Source organism: Puma concolor, chromosome C1, assembly GCF_028749965.1.
Source record: "Puma concolor isolate L17-30 chromosome C1, mPumCon1.1.hap2, whole genome shotgun sequence".
Classification (NCBI taxonomy): Eukaryota; Metazoa; Chordata; class Mammalia; order Carnivora; family Felidae; genus Puma; species Puma concolor.
In genome coordinates, this window is record NC_141674.1 from 3750254 (window position 1) to 3765521 (window position 15268).

The following is a 15268-nucleotide window of genomic DNA, read 5'->3' on the forward strand; positions in this document are numbered from 1 at the left end:
ACAGTGACCAGATCTTCTGCCCGGGGCTCGGCAGCGCGTCAGGTGTGAGAGTAAAGTCGGGGCGTTGTCCGCTCGGCCAGTCCCAGCCTGTGAAGCCGGGAGGTGTGGGAACCCAAGTCCTCAACCCCCGGCCACTGGGAAGACAGACCCAAAATCCTGACCTTCCACCGGGAGCCACACAGCACGGGCACTGAGGGGCACAAGCCACAAGCAGTGGGGAGCGGGGGTTGTCAGGGAGGGCTTCTCTGTAAAGAGCCCCGAAGGCACCCCCGTTTCACAGGGTGTGCAGGTCCCTTAGGGGCACAACAGAAGAACGACCGCCCTCTCTGCTCCCTTGAGAAGCCAGCCTGCTTCCGTCACCCACGGCGTCGGCTGCCCCCAGGGAGGCCACCCTCCCCCCTCAAAGACACACCCACCCGTGCGTCTGCCCTCAGAGACCCCCTCCTCCCACCCCCCTGCCCCCGCATGGCCATGGGACTGAGGACCTGCAGTCCTGGAATCGCGGAGCTGGCCTGCTTCTGTACCACGGGGGCCCACCGACCGCCACCTTGCAGCCCAGCGGGCCCCGAGAAAGGGGCCCCCCGACTCTCCTGTCCGTCTCTCACCTGATTCTCCCGCGGCCCCAGTCGTCTGTCGCCCACCCCCAGCGCGGACGCCGTGTCCGGAGAGACCTCCGTGCATCTGGCCGAGGTCTTCTCCGAGAGGAGGAGGAAGTGGTCCCAACCCCCCTCCCCAGCGAGAGAGAAGGAGAGAAACGGAACGTAGTGGCTTCACGATCACATCCACCAACACCGAAGTCATCTGGCAGGAGACAACCCGAGCAGCTCGTCTCCCTGCCGGTCACGGGCGGTAGCGACTCACGAGCCTTGATCGCAGCCGCGCAGCCTTGCGGGAACGGCAGGAGACTCATGAGGCGAGGCCGACGGAGCAAGGCCGTCTCCCCCCAACGCCTCTGTGGGCGAGAGCGACAAGGCTGCCCGGATGGCGGCTGTGAGCGACGAGACCCTGCAACCGCTGCCACAGCTTCGCCACGCGGCGCTCGGCAGGTGGCACCGCAAACCAAAGCCTGGAGGTCTCCCTGCAGGCTCGGGGCCGGCTGCCTGGATCTGGCTACACGTGCTGGGCCCGGCAAAGGGTGCAGACAAGCTGAGCTCTTGCCCTGTGACCCAAGTGCAAACTTAGAGGCCACCCTTTAGGAAAACACAGCATGGGGCGCACAAACAACAACAGAGACGGAGATGAACTTTGGTACGTTGACGCACGGTAGAAAGACCCATAAGCACACCTGCCGAACTTGCCCCAGAATCCGACCTCCACGCTGCGGTGCACGCTCGGGGGCAGGGCTCGGGACCCGTGCCCAGGCAGGGCACATGGGCAGCAGGCCGGCTCCAGCACAGATGATTCTCTAACCCCGCCAACAGAGCCCAGCTCTAAATCAGGGTCCTCGAGGGCATCTGACATCCTGCCCCTCACCGCTGGGCTGCCTTGAGGACCGTCTCTCCAGCGTCTGTTCACAGCCGTTTGTGAGCACACCCGTGCCCTGGGTCTTGCTCCTAACTGCAGGAGGACCCCCGCCCCTAGCGCAGGGTGCCCCAGAGACCCACCCCCACAGGCTTCCTCTCTCGGTGGCCTCGGCTACCCGTCTGCACACTCGGACGGCTGGCCGCCACTCTGCTGCCTTCTCATCACCCCAAATTAGGAACAGCCTGGTCACTACCTGCCAGGGCTCAGGGTCCCCCGCTTCCTGCTCATCTGTGTTTGCAATGAACTGAAAGTGAAGTTTTTGCGGTCAAACCGCACGATGCTCTGCCCCCTGGTTATGTTCCATCCTCTGTCCTGTCCCCCCACCTCCGAGTGTGCTCCCAGCCCACCCAGGTCACAGCTTCTCCACCAGCAACTGTGGCAAAGGCCGCAGTCGTCCCCCAAAACCCGCTCCACCGGCTCAGTCGAAACACCCCCAGTTATCTGGACACACGACACCCAACAGAAGGGCAGTTCCCAGACCCTGCGGAGCTGGGTACAGCCACGTGACTAGGTTCTGGCCAAGCGGATTCCGGTGGACAGAAAAAGGCCCAGGGTGACCCCATCCTAATCCTTAGAAGCTATGACTAAGTGACCCAACATGCAAAAGGGGACTTTGTGGGTGGGATTAAGGAAAGGATCTTGAGACGGGACGGCCACCCTGGATTTTCATGGGGGGACCCAATGTAATCATAAGGGTCCTTGAAAGGGGGAGGCAGGGACCAGAACCAGAGGTCAGGCACCCCACCCGCCTCGGCCAGGTCCAAGCCGATTCCCCAGGAGGCCAGAGGCCCCAGGCCACCCCACTGCCCCTCAGCCATGTTGTCCTCAAGGTCAATACAGGCTTATGCCTGATGATGCCAGAGCCTCTGACAACAGTGAAAACAGCAGAAAGCACTCAAGAAAACCGTCAACAGAGAAAACCAGAGAAGGTTTAGTATTCCACCACAACTTAAAAAAAGATATGAAATAATACCAATATAAAACATTGCATAGCAAATCACGTTTGTACAAAATCCAGTAAGAAAACATAATTTTATCATTTAAGATGATTCATAAAATACACTTTGCTGAGAAGCAAATCAACATCATAAACAGTGACGATCTCCCGAGCACAGCAGAGAGACACGAGCCCCGCGCTTCTCGGCACCGTGCCCTCGCTGAGGACGCCCGCAGGGCTCGCCGCGTGTGGCTGGCGCCGAAGTAAGAGCGGTCAGGAGCACGGCGCCCCCTCCACCCTCGGCCATGCTCACCAGTGGCCCCGGCAAGGCACGAGGGGAGGAGGGCCCGAGGCAGGGCACGAGGGGAGGAGGGGCCAGAGCACGTGAGTCTGTCCCCGTGCTGCGGCAGGAGGGCCGTGCCGGCCCCTCCGGCCACCACTTCACTGGTAGGTGACCTTCACGCAGAAGGCCTCTTCGTTTTTGTCTTCGTGGTCGTTGATGTAAATCAGAATCTCTTCTTCCCCGGTGCTCTGGCGAGATGCAAACCGCAGGCCGATGGTGTAGGTCTCTCCTCCCCCAACCTAGACGCACACGCAGGTAAGCATCAAATCCTAGCCCCACCCCAGCCACTACTCTCTCTATTCCGGCAAGTTCTACATGCGCAACCCCAGGCTGACGGAGGATGTTAAGCTGAGGCTCCAGCCCCGGGTGCAGGGCGCGTGCGGGGCCCCCAGGCACCAGATGTTCCGAACTCCTTTCCCAGCGTCCCCAGCCACACCTGCTCTTCCCACGTCCCGGGGGACGCTTCCCGACTGAGGAAACACCCTCCCCTGGCCGCCAGGCTGCCAGCGCCGTACTTGCCTTGAAATACCCACAACGGAGGAAAGGCTAATTTGCAGGGCACTTACAGATGAAAGCGCTGATAAACTGAGGGCAGGCTGGCCACCAGAACCCCCACAACGGTGCCCAGATAGGGGGGCCCTAGACGCACAGGCAGAAGAGCTCAATGAGGGGTGTCCACTCCCCCCACCCCAGTTCAGAACGGCTCTGCTTCCTCCCGGGCTCTCAAGACCGTCACTGGATAGAAATGCTCCTAAACGCGGTGCTCACCTCACACCGCAGGGTCCGAGGGGCCCCCACACAGCCCCCCGCCCCGCGCCCGGCGTTGCGCACCTGGAAGGACTCCTCCCTGAACTGCAGCAGGTCCGGGCGGTCGCTGAGCAGGCGGTAGGTCCTCGGGGTGGGGTAGGGGTTGGTGTAGGTGATGCGCTTGTTGGCGCCCTTGCCTTCCCCTGCGGCCAGCGTGATCTCGAAGGCCTGTGGGGGCGAGGACAGTCACCCTTCCCGACCCGGCTCAGCTCGTGCGGCCCAACTTAGGGCACGTCCACGAATACGACAGATGGGGGCTCACCGTACAGGAGCAGCCCCACCGCCACCCCCAGGCCACAGGCAACAGAGAAGGCAACCCCCGCCTGAGAGCGGGTCGTAGGACCAGGTGACAGGTGACGAACCACCCATACCCTGTGGCCCAGCACATTGCCCCCTCCCCCACTGACCTTGGAAATGAGAGGAGGGCGGCACGAGAGGCACACGAGCCACGAGGCCACCAGCTGGTGGTAGTCCACATCGACCAGGTTGAGGTGGATGAACCGGGTCCCCGCCCTCCGGGGCGTCACGCCCACATGCAGGTCCTGCACCCCGCGAGGGGGCAGCACGAACACACCTCTGGGGTCAGTCTTCGAGAGCAGAAGAGAACCGGGTCAGGACACGGCCCCTCGCGCTGTGCAGACCAGGGCTTCCTGGACGCCCGCGGCGCAGGGAACGAAGGGAATCCGAAGGGAATCCCAAGGGAACCCCAGCCGTTCCGGGGTGGGGGGCCCATGTGCCCTGCACGAGGTCAGCAGGGGCCCGAGGGACAATGCCAGCCTCGCCCTCGGCATCACGGTGCGGCACGGTCCACATCGCCACCCATGTGGGCAAGTGCCCCCGTGTGTGACGGTCCCCTGAGCACCAGGGCTGCCCCGGCAGGGGAGACCTCAACGAGCTCCTCTCTCCACCCTGGCAAGAGGCAGGGAGTCCGCACAGCCCCCGTGACCCAGATTCTAAATTAACTGCAGAGTCGCTTTTAACATTTACCTTCCACCAATCCTAAATATCGGCCTTTGGGGTTTCTAGGTCACTCATCCAGGATGGCGTATCTACCAACCTGAATGAAGACGGCCAAGCCCCAAGCCTGTTCTCGGGACTCAGGCTGGCTGCAGCCAGTCCCCATGCCGTCCGTTCCCAGGGTGGGGTGAGGGTGAGGAGAGGCCAGAGAACACCCAGCGACCTACTGTCAGCTCCTGGGGGTGTGAGGTGAAAGCTCGCACTCTCCTAACCGCCTGTGTCCCCCGAAGGACAAGGGACAGGCGGGTCCGCTGGCCTGTGACGCAGGACACGTCCACGCGCTGTAAGGAGTGGAGGTGGATCTGCCATATTTGGACAGGTGTCGCCAGCCAGCGATCCCTGTGCGGGACGGAAGCACCAAGCGTGAGAGGGAAGCCAGTAGGAGGCCGACAAGGTGGCCAGGAGGACAGGGGCCAAGGGGACAGGGTGGAGCCCGGCCGCTGTCACGTTCACACCACTTGGACTCTCCACCACGACACCCTGCACGAATGACGACGTGGGCTTCTGCCAGAAATCAACAATCCCAAACCAGGGGGTCTGGGGCGAAGCGTGTAACATGGAAGTGCATGTGGGCCTAGAGGCCACGCGGGCCTGGGCTCGAGGGCCCCATCCCAGCTGCCTGGGGCTACAGGACACGGGCCCTTCCTGTGAGTGGGGCTCAGGAGCGCTGCCCCTTGTCCACACAGCCCGAGACGGGCCCTGAGCTCAGTTAGCCCTGCCCCAGTCCCGGACGTGCTATTCGAAAGCCCCCAGCCGGCCCCAGTTTTAAAAGGTCCTCAAGGGGTTGGGATAGGAGACTTCCAAAGAAAAGGTAAAGGAAAAGGGTCATTTCGACTGAGTGAGAGAAGCAGGAGGTGGTGTGATCACCATCTCAGGCATCGAAGGACAATGGCCGCCACCTCCCGTCTCCCCTCGTTGGAACCAGGCACCGTTCTAGCGCAGAGAGCACCTTGGAGGGCTCTCTGTGCGTCCCCCAGGCTGCCGGTGCCTCTCTGAGCAGAGGGCGCCCTTTGTGAGGCTCCTGCCAGTCCTGGAGTCTCACCTCCCGTGACCAAAGACCCGACAACGACCCCCGTCAGGAGCTCAGGAAGGCCTGGGCCGGCCCTTCCAATGCCAAAGCCAGAAGTTTCTCACCCACGCCCGCCCCTCCAGACCTCCGGGGTTCAGGTTCTCGGACTTACGTGTAAACGAGGACAAAGAAGTCTTTGCTCTCTGGGCTCCGACCACTAGCCACCTTCAAGAACACGTCCCGTGGCTCCCCAGGGCCCTGCCAGACACGGGCACACCCTAAGGACACCGCCTGCCTGCCCACTCCGAGCCCAGCCCCCTGAGCCACACGAAGTGAAAACAGGCATGAACCAGGCTCCCTTCCCCCCAACAGGTGTTTAATTTTCAGTATTAGTCAGAATTCGCTATCTTTTTTTACTGCCAAAAAGAAAATCATTAACTTCTCGATTTCATATTGAGTTCAATAATTATATTCTGCAGGAGACTTTATCCAGTTTCCTAACCAGTCATAATACAATTATTGCCATTATTCTTTACACAATGGCAATTAATAAGTGGTTTAATTACCACTCAATCTATTCACTCTGCTTCACGCCTTTTTTCTTTCATTTAAATTCAGATCATCAAAGAGCTGATCTACTAGCAGAAGAGATGAGAATTCATGCATAAAGCTCCCACAAGGATGTCCAAATAGCCCTTGAGCACCTGAGAAACACACCACTTAATGGAAACCTCACAATGAAGAGGCCGCAGGAGGTCAGGGGCTTGGACGACAGGAGGAGGGCTGGCTGGGAGATGGGCTAAGCGGGACTTACCACATTCTGGGTCTCACAAATGACATTCGGGTCACTACATCGGACATGGACCTGGGGTTCCTCGCCAGGTCTTCCCACAGGAGCACCTGGTGAGGGGGATCATCCAAACAAACATCTTGGGGAGCCCGGGTGGCTTGGCCGGTTGAGCGTCTAACCAGCTCAGGTCATGAACTCACAGCTCTGTGAGTTGTAGACCCGTGTCGGGCTCTGTGCTGATGCCTCAGAGCCTGGAGCCTGCTGTGGATTCTGTGTCTCCCTCTCTCTCTGCCCCTCCCCTGCTCATGCTCTGTCTCTGTCTCTCTCAAAAATGAATAAACATTAAAAAAAAAAATCTTTTCTAGATAGGCCTGGCCCGTCACAGGGGCTCAACAGATGCCCGCTGGGCGGTGGGCAACGCCACCCTACCCCAGTCCCGCCTGCTGGGGCACCGGCACCTCCGCTGGGAGCCGCGGCCTCGGGGCCTTCTCCAAAGGGAAGGACCAAAGTAAACGGGGGGCAAGGGGGAGACGACGGAACAAGGCGCCGTCGTGCTCTGAAGGCACCGGGCCAGAGCCACGCAAGTGAGTCGGGAGCGGGAGGCACGCGTGTCCTCCCCGCACAGCCCTCGGGGCCGAGGAGGCACCAGCAGCCGGCCAAGGACACGCCCTGACATCTCAGAGCATGCGGGAAGGTGGCCGTTTCAAAATCCAGAATCCAAAATTCAAAACGGCAGAATGTACTGACGGGTCACAGGTTGGAGTCCGAGCATCGGGGGATAACACGATGATGCCACTCGTGCCCCTCGGGGAAAGGCCCCTTCCCGTCCGTGGAACCTGGCAGACGCGCGCCGCGGGGACAGCTGGGACCTGCCTGGGAGCGTGTGCCAGGGGGGCAGGCGGATGGCCTTCTTCAGGAAGGTGAGCTCCGGGTGGTAGAAGCGGAAGACCTGGTCCGCCGCGGGGGGCTGGGTCTCCACGGTCAGGCAGAGCACGGCGATGGGCTTGCCGCCGCCGCCCCGGAACACGACCTGCGGGAGCGGGAGGCGCCGGCGTCAGGACCGGCCCGCGGGCTCCGGAGAGCCGCACGCGCCACACCCCACGCCGGTCTGGTCTCCGCGGGCCCGCTCGCCCCCGGGGGCGGGGGAGGGGCGGCCGCATCAGAAACGGGGCAGAGTCCACGGCGACGTGTGCCCACGCCGAAGGGGCGGCACCCGGCACGTGGCTGCACGCGGGCACGCCCCTGGGACACACGGGTCACGCGGGGCTGCCGCGACTGCCACTTCTCATCAGCCAGCCACGCCCCTCAAGCGCCGCTGACGAAGGTTTGCGGCCCAACGTCAGCCTCATCCCCCTCCACCAGGCGTGCGCCCCGGGAAGGCGCTCGGGGGCCTGACGCTCGCGGAGGGCAGCGGAGCACGGGCTGTTTGATTCCGGGCGGTAAAAGGGGGCTGTACCTAAAGCAGAATAGCTACAAACATAAACTTCCTTTAAAAAAAAAGTTACCGGGGCGCCTGGGTGGCGCAGTCAGTTAAGCGTCCGACTTCAACCAGGTCACGATCTCACGGTCCGTGAGTTCGAGCCCTGCGTCGGGCTCTGGGCTGATGGCTCAGAGCCTGGAGCCTGTTTCCGATTCTGTGTCTCCCTCTCTCTCTGCTCCTCCCCCGTTCATGCTCTGTCTCTCTCTGTCCCAAAAATAAACGTTGAAAAAAAAAAAAAATTAAAAAAAAAAAAAAAAAAAGTTACCTAACTTCTCTATCCCAAAGAGGCACTGCTGTGGACGACTGACAGGTGTCTTCCTTCCCCGAGCCCTCCAGGCCCCTGAACGGGGGCGGGCAGGCAGGCAACCTTCCCACATCCCCAGAGAACCTGGGCCTCCATTCAAACCCTCCACACACGGGACAGACGTTCCGTGCGGGCATGTTTGATCGTGGAATCCCTCAGATGTACACACATAGAAAGCTGTCCGTGTAAAACTACGTTCAAGTCACAAATCGTAACAGGACGGCCACCAAGAGCCCACATCCCCGCGGGGACAGCCCCGCCATCCACACCGCTGAGCTCTGGGTGCCCCGCCAGCCCCGCCCGAAGAAGCCGCCCTTCCAGACTCCAGGGGCGCCATCCTGGCTTTTCTTTGCCGGTTCCCCACCTTCGGCCCCTCGAGCAGAGCTGCGCGTGGTTGTGCCTGTTCGGACCTTCACCCGAAAGGTCTCCTTCCCTGCCTCACGCGTGCTCACCCGGCTGCGAGAGCAGCTCCCATGGGCCCATCATCTGTGCCCGTACCCTCTGGCCAGAACTGCACCCAACACTGAGACTTCAAGCCAAACACCTCCATGCAGGGACCCAGCTGCCCGTGCTCATAACACGCCAGGTCTCTGCCCCCCACTCTCGCGGCTGGGCCCCCCCACACCAGGTCTCTGCTCCCCACGCGGCTCCTGGAAGCACAGAGGACAGCCAGGCTCCGGAGAAGGGAAACTTCCGGTCAGCCTCACCCAACAGGAGCCCTCCCTACAGCGGGGCTTGGATCCAGAGTGCGACCGTCCACACCGCAGACCCTGAATGGCACCCTCCTCGAGACAAGTCTCAGGCTCACCGCCCACGCTGAGCCCCCGAGTCTTAGGATCTCTGGCTTCTTCCCTCTGTTCCCTAGCACAAGTGGGGGCGAGTAGCCGCTTTCTGCCACTTCTGCCTCCTTGAAGGCTTCGAATTCTGGTTTTACCCTTCCAGTGACTTGGTAACATCAGGAGTTAGCCTAGTTAACGGTGCTTTGAAAGGGAGGGCGGTGCCAGAGGGAGGGCAGGTCCAGCGTCCGAGGCCGGCCACAGCCGAGAAGCAGCAAATATAAACCTGCGTTCACAATTGAGACTCCAAAAACTGGGCCATCCCTGGAGGTTGCTAGGGCACAATTCATTATTTTGAAAACTGATACATAAAATGAAAGAGTCCAACATGTACCCTGACTTTCTGGTGTAAAGTATCTTTCAGGCGCAGGGCGCCTGGGGGGCTCAGTCGGTCGGGCGTCCGACTTCGGCTCAGGTCATGATCTCACAGTTCATGAGTTCGAGCCCCGCGTCGGGCTCTGTGCTGACAGCTCAGAGCTTGGAGCCTGCTTCAGATTCTGGATCTCCCTCTCTCTCTGCCCCTCACCCACTCATGCTGTCTTCTCCGTCCCTTTCTCTCTCTCTCTCTCTCCCCGTCAAAAATAAACATTTTTTTTTTTAATTTAAAAAAAGAAGACGACATTTCAGGGCAACCACACTGCTGGTGGGAAATGCTTATTTCCAGCAGAATCACAGCAAACAAGCACAGGGAGAAGGAGAAAAGTTGAATCTCCCCGTTTTCCACCCTGAAAACGAGCGTGGGCAATGAGTCCGAGGTGGACAGCAGAGGTAGGGCAGGGGATCACTGGCCTGGACTCACACAGACCAGAGACAGGCGAGCACAGAGTGGACCGCTGGCGGCACGGCAGGGACAGTGGCACCGTCCTCACGTGTCAGGCACACAGACTGAGGCAATCGTGGGTGAACTCCTAAGATTTCTGGGGTTTGCTTTCAAACTCCAAATTCACGTAAGGAAAAGGTATCAGCCTCTCGGATTTCATAGACAGCCCTAATAAAGCGCTGACGTATTCCTTAAACAAGGCAAAGCTGTGCCTCCACGTCTAGGTAAAATACAGCCATTTGCACTGGTGATGGGGCCGTGGGCACCAGCTGCCACCACGGTGAGACGGGGACACAGGCCTGCCATTGGGAGCCGGCTCCTCATCTGGGACTCACTGGAATCCTCTGTCCTCAGCAGCGATGGGGCAAAACCTTGTCGCTTCTGTTTTTACTTTCAAACTACTTCAAACGGGCATTTGTCTCCCCCAGAAAAGCTTCAGAAACTCCTAACGACAAGCGTCCAAAGCTCTCACTGAGAACATTCTGAAGGCAGGCAGCTGTGTGTGCAAACACGCTTCCCTTAGAGGTGGCAAGAGGATCCCCAGAAGTAGCCCTCCCCCACCCCCTGCGCTGACTCTAGGGGACGCGGGAACGCCGCGGACGAGGGTCGCGGGGCCCGTCTGACCCCCGTGTGTGGTGGCCGCATGCTGGGACAGCTGCACTTGCAGGGCCGTGGGGTGGCACACACAAACCAAGAGCTGCAAGGTGCCAAGCGGCCAGGGAGACGCTTCCACCCCAGACGCCCACCCGGAGGCTGTACCGGTATCGGCTGAAGCTGCCACTGCCCCGTCAGGACACGAAAGTCTACCTCTGGGGGCCCTGCCCCACCACCACCCTCCCTGGCAGCAGGGGCAGGGAAGGGCCGAGGCCGGGACCCAGCGGCCGAGTAACAACAGAAATCGTGAACACCTCACCGGGTCAGCTCAGAGGACACCTGGCTCTCACCGCAAGACCCTGCGAATGTCGGGGACCAGAGGCCTCCCGCCCCCTTACCTTGGCGTGCTTGGTCGGCGTTGCACTGCGCTTCTGGGGCGATCCGGGGTCCATGCCCTTCTCAGAGCTCGGCTCAGCAGGGTCCTGTGAAACACCAATTGGCGCCAGTGAGTCACGGGATGGGAGTCAGAGGCTGACAGGCACCGTAGAAACAGCTGTCCCCTTGGGGCCCCCGTGCACGGTGTCCTTTGCTCTCACGATAACCATCCAGGCGGCCGCTGTCACGAACCAGCCTCGCTACCCCAAAAAGGAAGCAGGAGCTGCCATGAGCCGTGCAGGCCACCAGACACACGACCCCGCTCCGCCTGAAGCCAAAGGCCTGATCTTCACTGTCCCTACGACCTCTCGTCCCAAAAGTGCACCCAAAGAACCTGCATAGGGATCTGTGTGCCTCCGAGAGTCCCTCAGGCCCCTTTAAGTGAGGAGCCCTGTCCTACAGAACTGACCTCAAAAGTCAGTAAAATGGACGAACCGCGCGCCTCACACCGCCCGCCCCCCCAATCACACGGGCACGTAGCGCTCACATCCCTCACTGGAAACCCCCACGCCCGCATTTCCCTCAGCAGCGCACACGCCACGGAAGACGTGGGCAAACAGCATTAACTAGAGAACACAAAGTGCTGGGAACTTTCAACCCGTTCGCTCTTCTGAGGGAAGGGGGCGGTTCTGTGCCCACGAGGATAAGAGCATTCAGAGGGGACGACGGGCCGGCCCTTCCCGAGGCCCGCCGTGGACACGCACGCGCAGGGGCCGGTGGAGCAGGTGACACCCGAAGGCTAATCGGCCTGCAGCACGGAGGGACAGGCAGAAACGGGCCACCGCTACTCAGCCTGGCGCGATTCCCCCGCATGCCTGTCCAGCCCGGCCGGCCCTGGAAGGGCGGCCTCCCCACCTGCCCCACGGAGAAGGTCTGGTATTTGAAGGGGATGTGGGCGGTCTCCCGGGGGCGCAGGAAGAGCTGTGGGGCGAGGCCGCCCCGCAGACGGAACATGTCCTCTTCCACCGGCGTGTGCAGCTTGGCCGCGTCTTTGAAGAACCTCCACTCCCGACTGTCCGAGATGATGCTAGAAGGTGGGGGAGACGCGCTGCTGAGGCAGAAACGTGCTTCCTGGCGAGTCCCCTGCCCTCCCGCTCAGAGATGGCACCGGGGACGGAGGACCCCGTCGGGGCCGCCGCTCACACGCACCTCAGCTCAGGGCTGTCCACCTCGATGGTCACCGTGTGCTGCGTGTTGTGGGGGTTCCGAAGGGCGAACTCGAAGAACTCGGCGGTGCCCAGCGTGACGTGCACGGTGTGCTTCGTGGTGATGGCCAGGCTCAGCGCGCTGGTGATGCTCTCCGCCTTCGTGCGCTCCCGATAGGCGGCAATGACCTGCAGGTCGCGTGCGTGCTGTGCGCGGATGCTCTGCTGAGCCTGCAGGGACACGGGTGCCCAACCGGGCCACAGTCCTGGCCTCACTCTCCCTCTCAAGGACTATGTGGCCACCTCCCCCCCTCCCGCCCCAAATACCAAATTTCTTCTGGAATCACCACCACCCCCCTCCTCAGCCACCTGGGTTGGATGGGACTGGCCCGCCCCAGCTCCAGAGGACAGAGAACAACGGGTCTACACAGCACTCCAGGCTCCTCGGTGCCCTGTCGAGGTCAACCCCCGGGGAGGCAGGGTCTGCCCTGCGTGTTCCTAAGAGACCACAACCGCCTGTGAGGCCAACTCCCCCCAGGGCCTCGAGGCTGGCGTCTGGGCGTAGTGGGGAGTTGAGTAGAAGCAGAGGTTGTCAACAAAAGAGGAAAGAACGGCCTCAGAACGAAGACGGGACAGGCTGGCTGCGCAGGTCTCCAGCGTGGCAGCAGGAGCCTACTCTGCGAGCAGGGGCCCGAATGACCTGAGCTGGGCCAGAGTCCAGACAGTGGGCACACTAACTCAGTGGGGCTCAGCCACGGGTCCCTCATCCACCTCCTCCCTCGATGCCCTGACTCCTTGGGCTTGGCCAAAATGGGGTGTTCTAGAGGCCAGAGGCCGGCCTGCATCTTTTGTGTGACTTACTAAGGAGTGAGGCCCGTGGAGGCTGCCCCACAAGATCTAAGACCTAGAAGGGGACCCCCACACTGGGGAGGCCCCGTGCTGAGACCTCTGAACACCAGGGAGGCCCAGGCATCAGAAGGCAGGGCCGCTTGGACGCCTGTGGACTTCACCTCAAGAGGTAAGGACAAAATTTGGTGTAAATTATTTGGATATAGGGGCGCCTGGGTGGCGCAGTCAGTTAAGCGTCCGACTTCAGCCAGGTCACGATCTCGCGGTCCGTGAGTTCGAGCCCCGCGTCGGGCTCTGGGCTGATGGCTCAGAGCCTGGAGCCTGTTTCCGATTCTGTGTCTCCCTCTCTCTCTGCCCCTCCCCCGTTCATGCTCTGTCTCTCTCTGTCCCAAAAATAAATAAACGTTGAAAAAAAATTTAAAAAAAAAAAAAAAAAAAAAATTATTTGGATATTGACTTTCCAACATCCTTTGCCCCCCGCCCCTGGCAAGGGGAGCCTTCCAGATCCTGTGGATCTAGAAACAGGAGGAGGGTTGTGTCCACACTGGAGGCTTCCCTACATGGACACCGATGATTAGCGCTTCTTCACAGAGTACGGGCAGCACGGCCCGACAAAATTTAGGCCGAGAAACAGAACACAGAGCGGCTTTCTAACCAAATTGAGGCAGTGCACTATTCTGACCCACTCCCAAGTTGTGGGGACAAAATCTGAACTGCCCCCCAGTGGATGACACACGGCAGGCTCGAGGGGAGAGGCCGGGGCAGGGCACCACGACATCACTGCCTGGTTTAGCACAGACCACACGGTGAAAGGCCACAGGCGGAGTTGGCATGACCCTGCGGGTTGTGAGGAGGGCTCCTCGCCGGTCCCGCGCCCTTCCATCCATACCACAGAGGCGGCTATTAGCAGGCGGCCCGGGCCTCCCTCCACCCCACTGACACGGGCGACTTCTCTGATAGAAAGTTCTGGAGTAGGAGCCAGACAGCCACAGCCCTGCCCTCCCTTGCCTCTTCCTCTTGGGACCCGCCTGCCTGGACACAGCATCAGGTGCTCACTCTGGTCCTCGCCCGCGGTGCAGGGTGGCGGGGAGAAGGTGCCGCCGTATGGCCTTGCCTGGGCGGCTTGGGTCTGGCCTTAGCTCCATACTCCGTGGCTCGAGCACCGTGCCAAGTCTCCAGGATCTGCTTTACGGTCACTAGAGTCATCAGTACCAGAGGTGACACTTTGGTCTCCCTCTGCCATACTCCTGACTTCTCAATTCAAGATCCAGGCAGGCAAAGGGTGAGGACACTTACCGGATCCCTCGGGTCCCAACAGGCAGCAGAGCCCCTCCCTGCATGTCCCAGTGACCAGGTCAAGGGCGAGCGCGTTACCCTGCTCTGGTTGGGCAGCTCTCCTCCGTGGCACTTGGCACGGGATGGCCACGTGAAATGGGGGTAGTGCTGCCAGACGGCTACCGTGAGGGACGATCCGGGGGCTGCGGGAGCGGGAAGAGGCGGGGGCGGGTCCCAGGGGCTGACAGCAGCAACCTAGGACCGCCTGGCAACACCAGGCTCACAGTGCTGGGCACCTGCTCAAACACGGAACAGCCGGTCTGGAGCCCAGGCGGGGAGCCCTGGGGACCCCACTGCTGCACAGACCTGCGTGCACTGGGCTTTGTCACTGCCGCCTCAGAGGACCCCCCCCCCCCCCACACACACACACAAGGAGACTGCCAGCCCTCCTCCCCAGGCTCAGGGGGCGGAGAAGGGGCATTTGTGGAGAAGGCGCCCAGACCGAGGTCTTCCCGCAGCCTGGGACTCGCACACAGCACACAGCAGCTGAGGCTGACCGACACCAGAGGGCAGGGCCGGCCGCTGCCCCGGGCACCGGACACAGATGAAGGGGGGCCACCCGCAGGTGGAGGCAGTGACTGTCCCAAGCAACAGCCAGGACGCGAACACGGGCATCTGGCCTCTCTCCACACTCTCCCACTGGCCCAAGAAGCCCCCAGGCCATCAGCATCCCTCGAGTCTGTCACGACTGCCGGGGAAGAACACCACACCCAGCGCTGTTCTCCGCCTCCCGAGGTGCAGCCTCCGGGGCCCAAGACCACCAGGCGGCATGAACCCGTCAGGCGCCAAGGACCAGGCCAGGGGCTCAGCGCCTCTGCCGTGACAGCCTCTCCACTTCCAGCGCTCCTCGCCCAGAGGACGGCGGATGCCCTGAGCTCCTACCCTCTCTCCCGGAGACGGTTCTAGATGCGAGGGAAAGTGCCGCGCACCCGACAAGCCAAGTCACTCTCAAGATCATGAGAATTTGTTGTAACGTTTCCTCATACTTAGAAATCCAATTACTTCCAAATTCACTGCTGTATTCAGAATGAGGGCTCCGAGCT

General features: G+C 61.1%; 1 protein-coding gene across 6 annotated transcripts in view; it reads right to left on the reverse strand.

Moving 5' to 3' along the window:
• Nucleotides 1-2435: 2435 nt before the first annotated feature.
• NPHP4 (nephrocystin 4) overlaps nucleotides 2436-15268 on the reverse strand; it is a 111416-nt gene continuing 98583 nt past the window's right edge. For all 6 annotated transcript variants that reach the window (XM_086715499.1, XM_086715500.1, XM_086715501.1 and 3 more), the window contains 10 exons: nucleotides 12046-12272; nucleotides 11752-11923; nucleotides 10860-10943; nucleotides 7301-7457; nucleotides 6452-6537; nucleotides 5810-5895; nucleotides 4796-4967; nucleotides 4019-4198; nucleotides 3636-3779; nucleotides 2436-3043 (listed from right to left, as the gene is read on the reverse strand). In XM_086715499.1, coding sequence (XP_086571625.1) covers nucleotides 2903-3043; nucleotides 3636-3779; nucleotides 4019-4198; nucleotides 4796-4967; nucleotides 5810-5895; nucleotides 6452-6537; nucleotides 7301-7457; nucleotides 10860-10943; nucleotides 11752-11923; nucleotides 12046-12272 — 1449 coding nt within the window. In that variant the 3' untranslated portion in view covers nucleotides 2436-2902. The remainder of the gene's footprint in view (nucleotides 3044-3635; nucleotides 3780-4018; nucleotides 4199-4795; nucleotides 4968-5809; nucleotides 5896-6451; nucleotides 6538-7300; nucleotides 7458-10859; nucleotides 10944-11751; nucleotides 11924-12045; nucleotides 12273-15268) is intronic.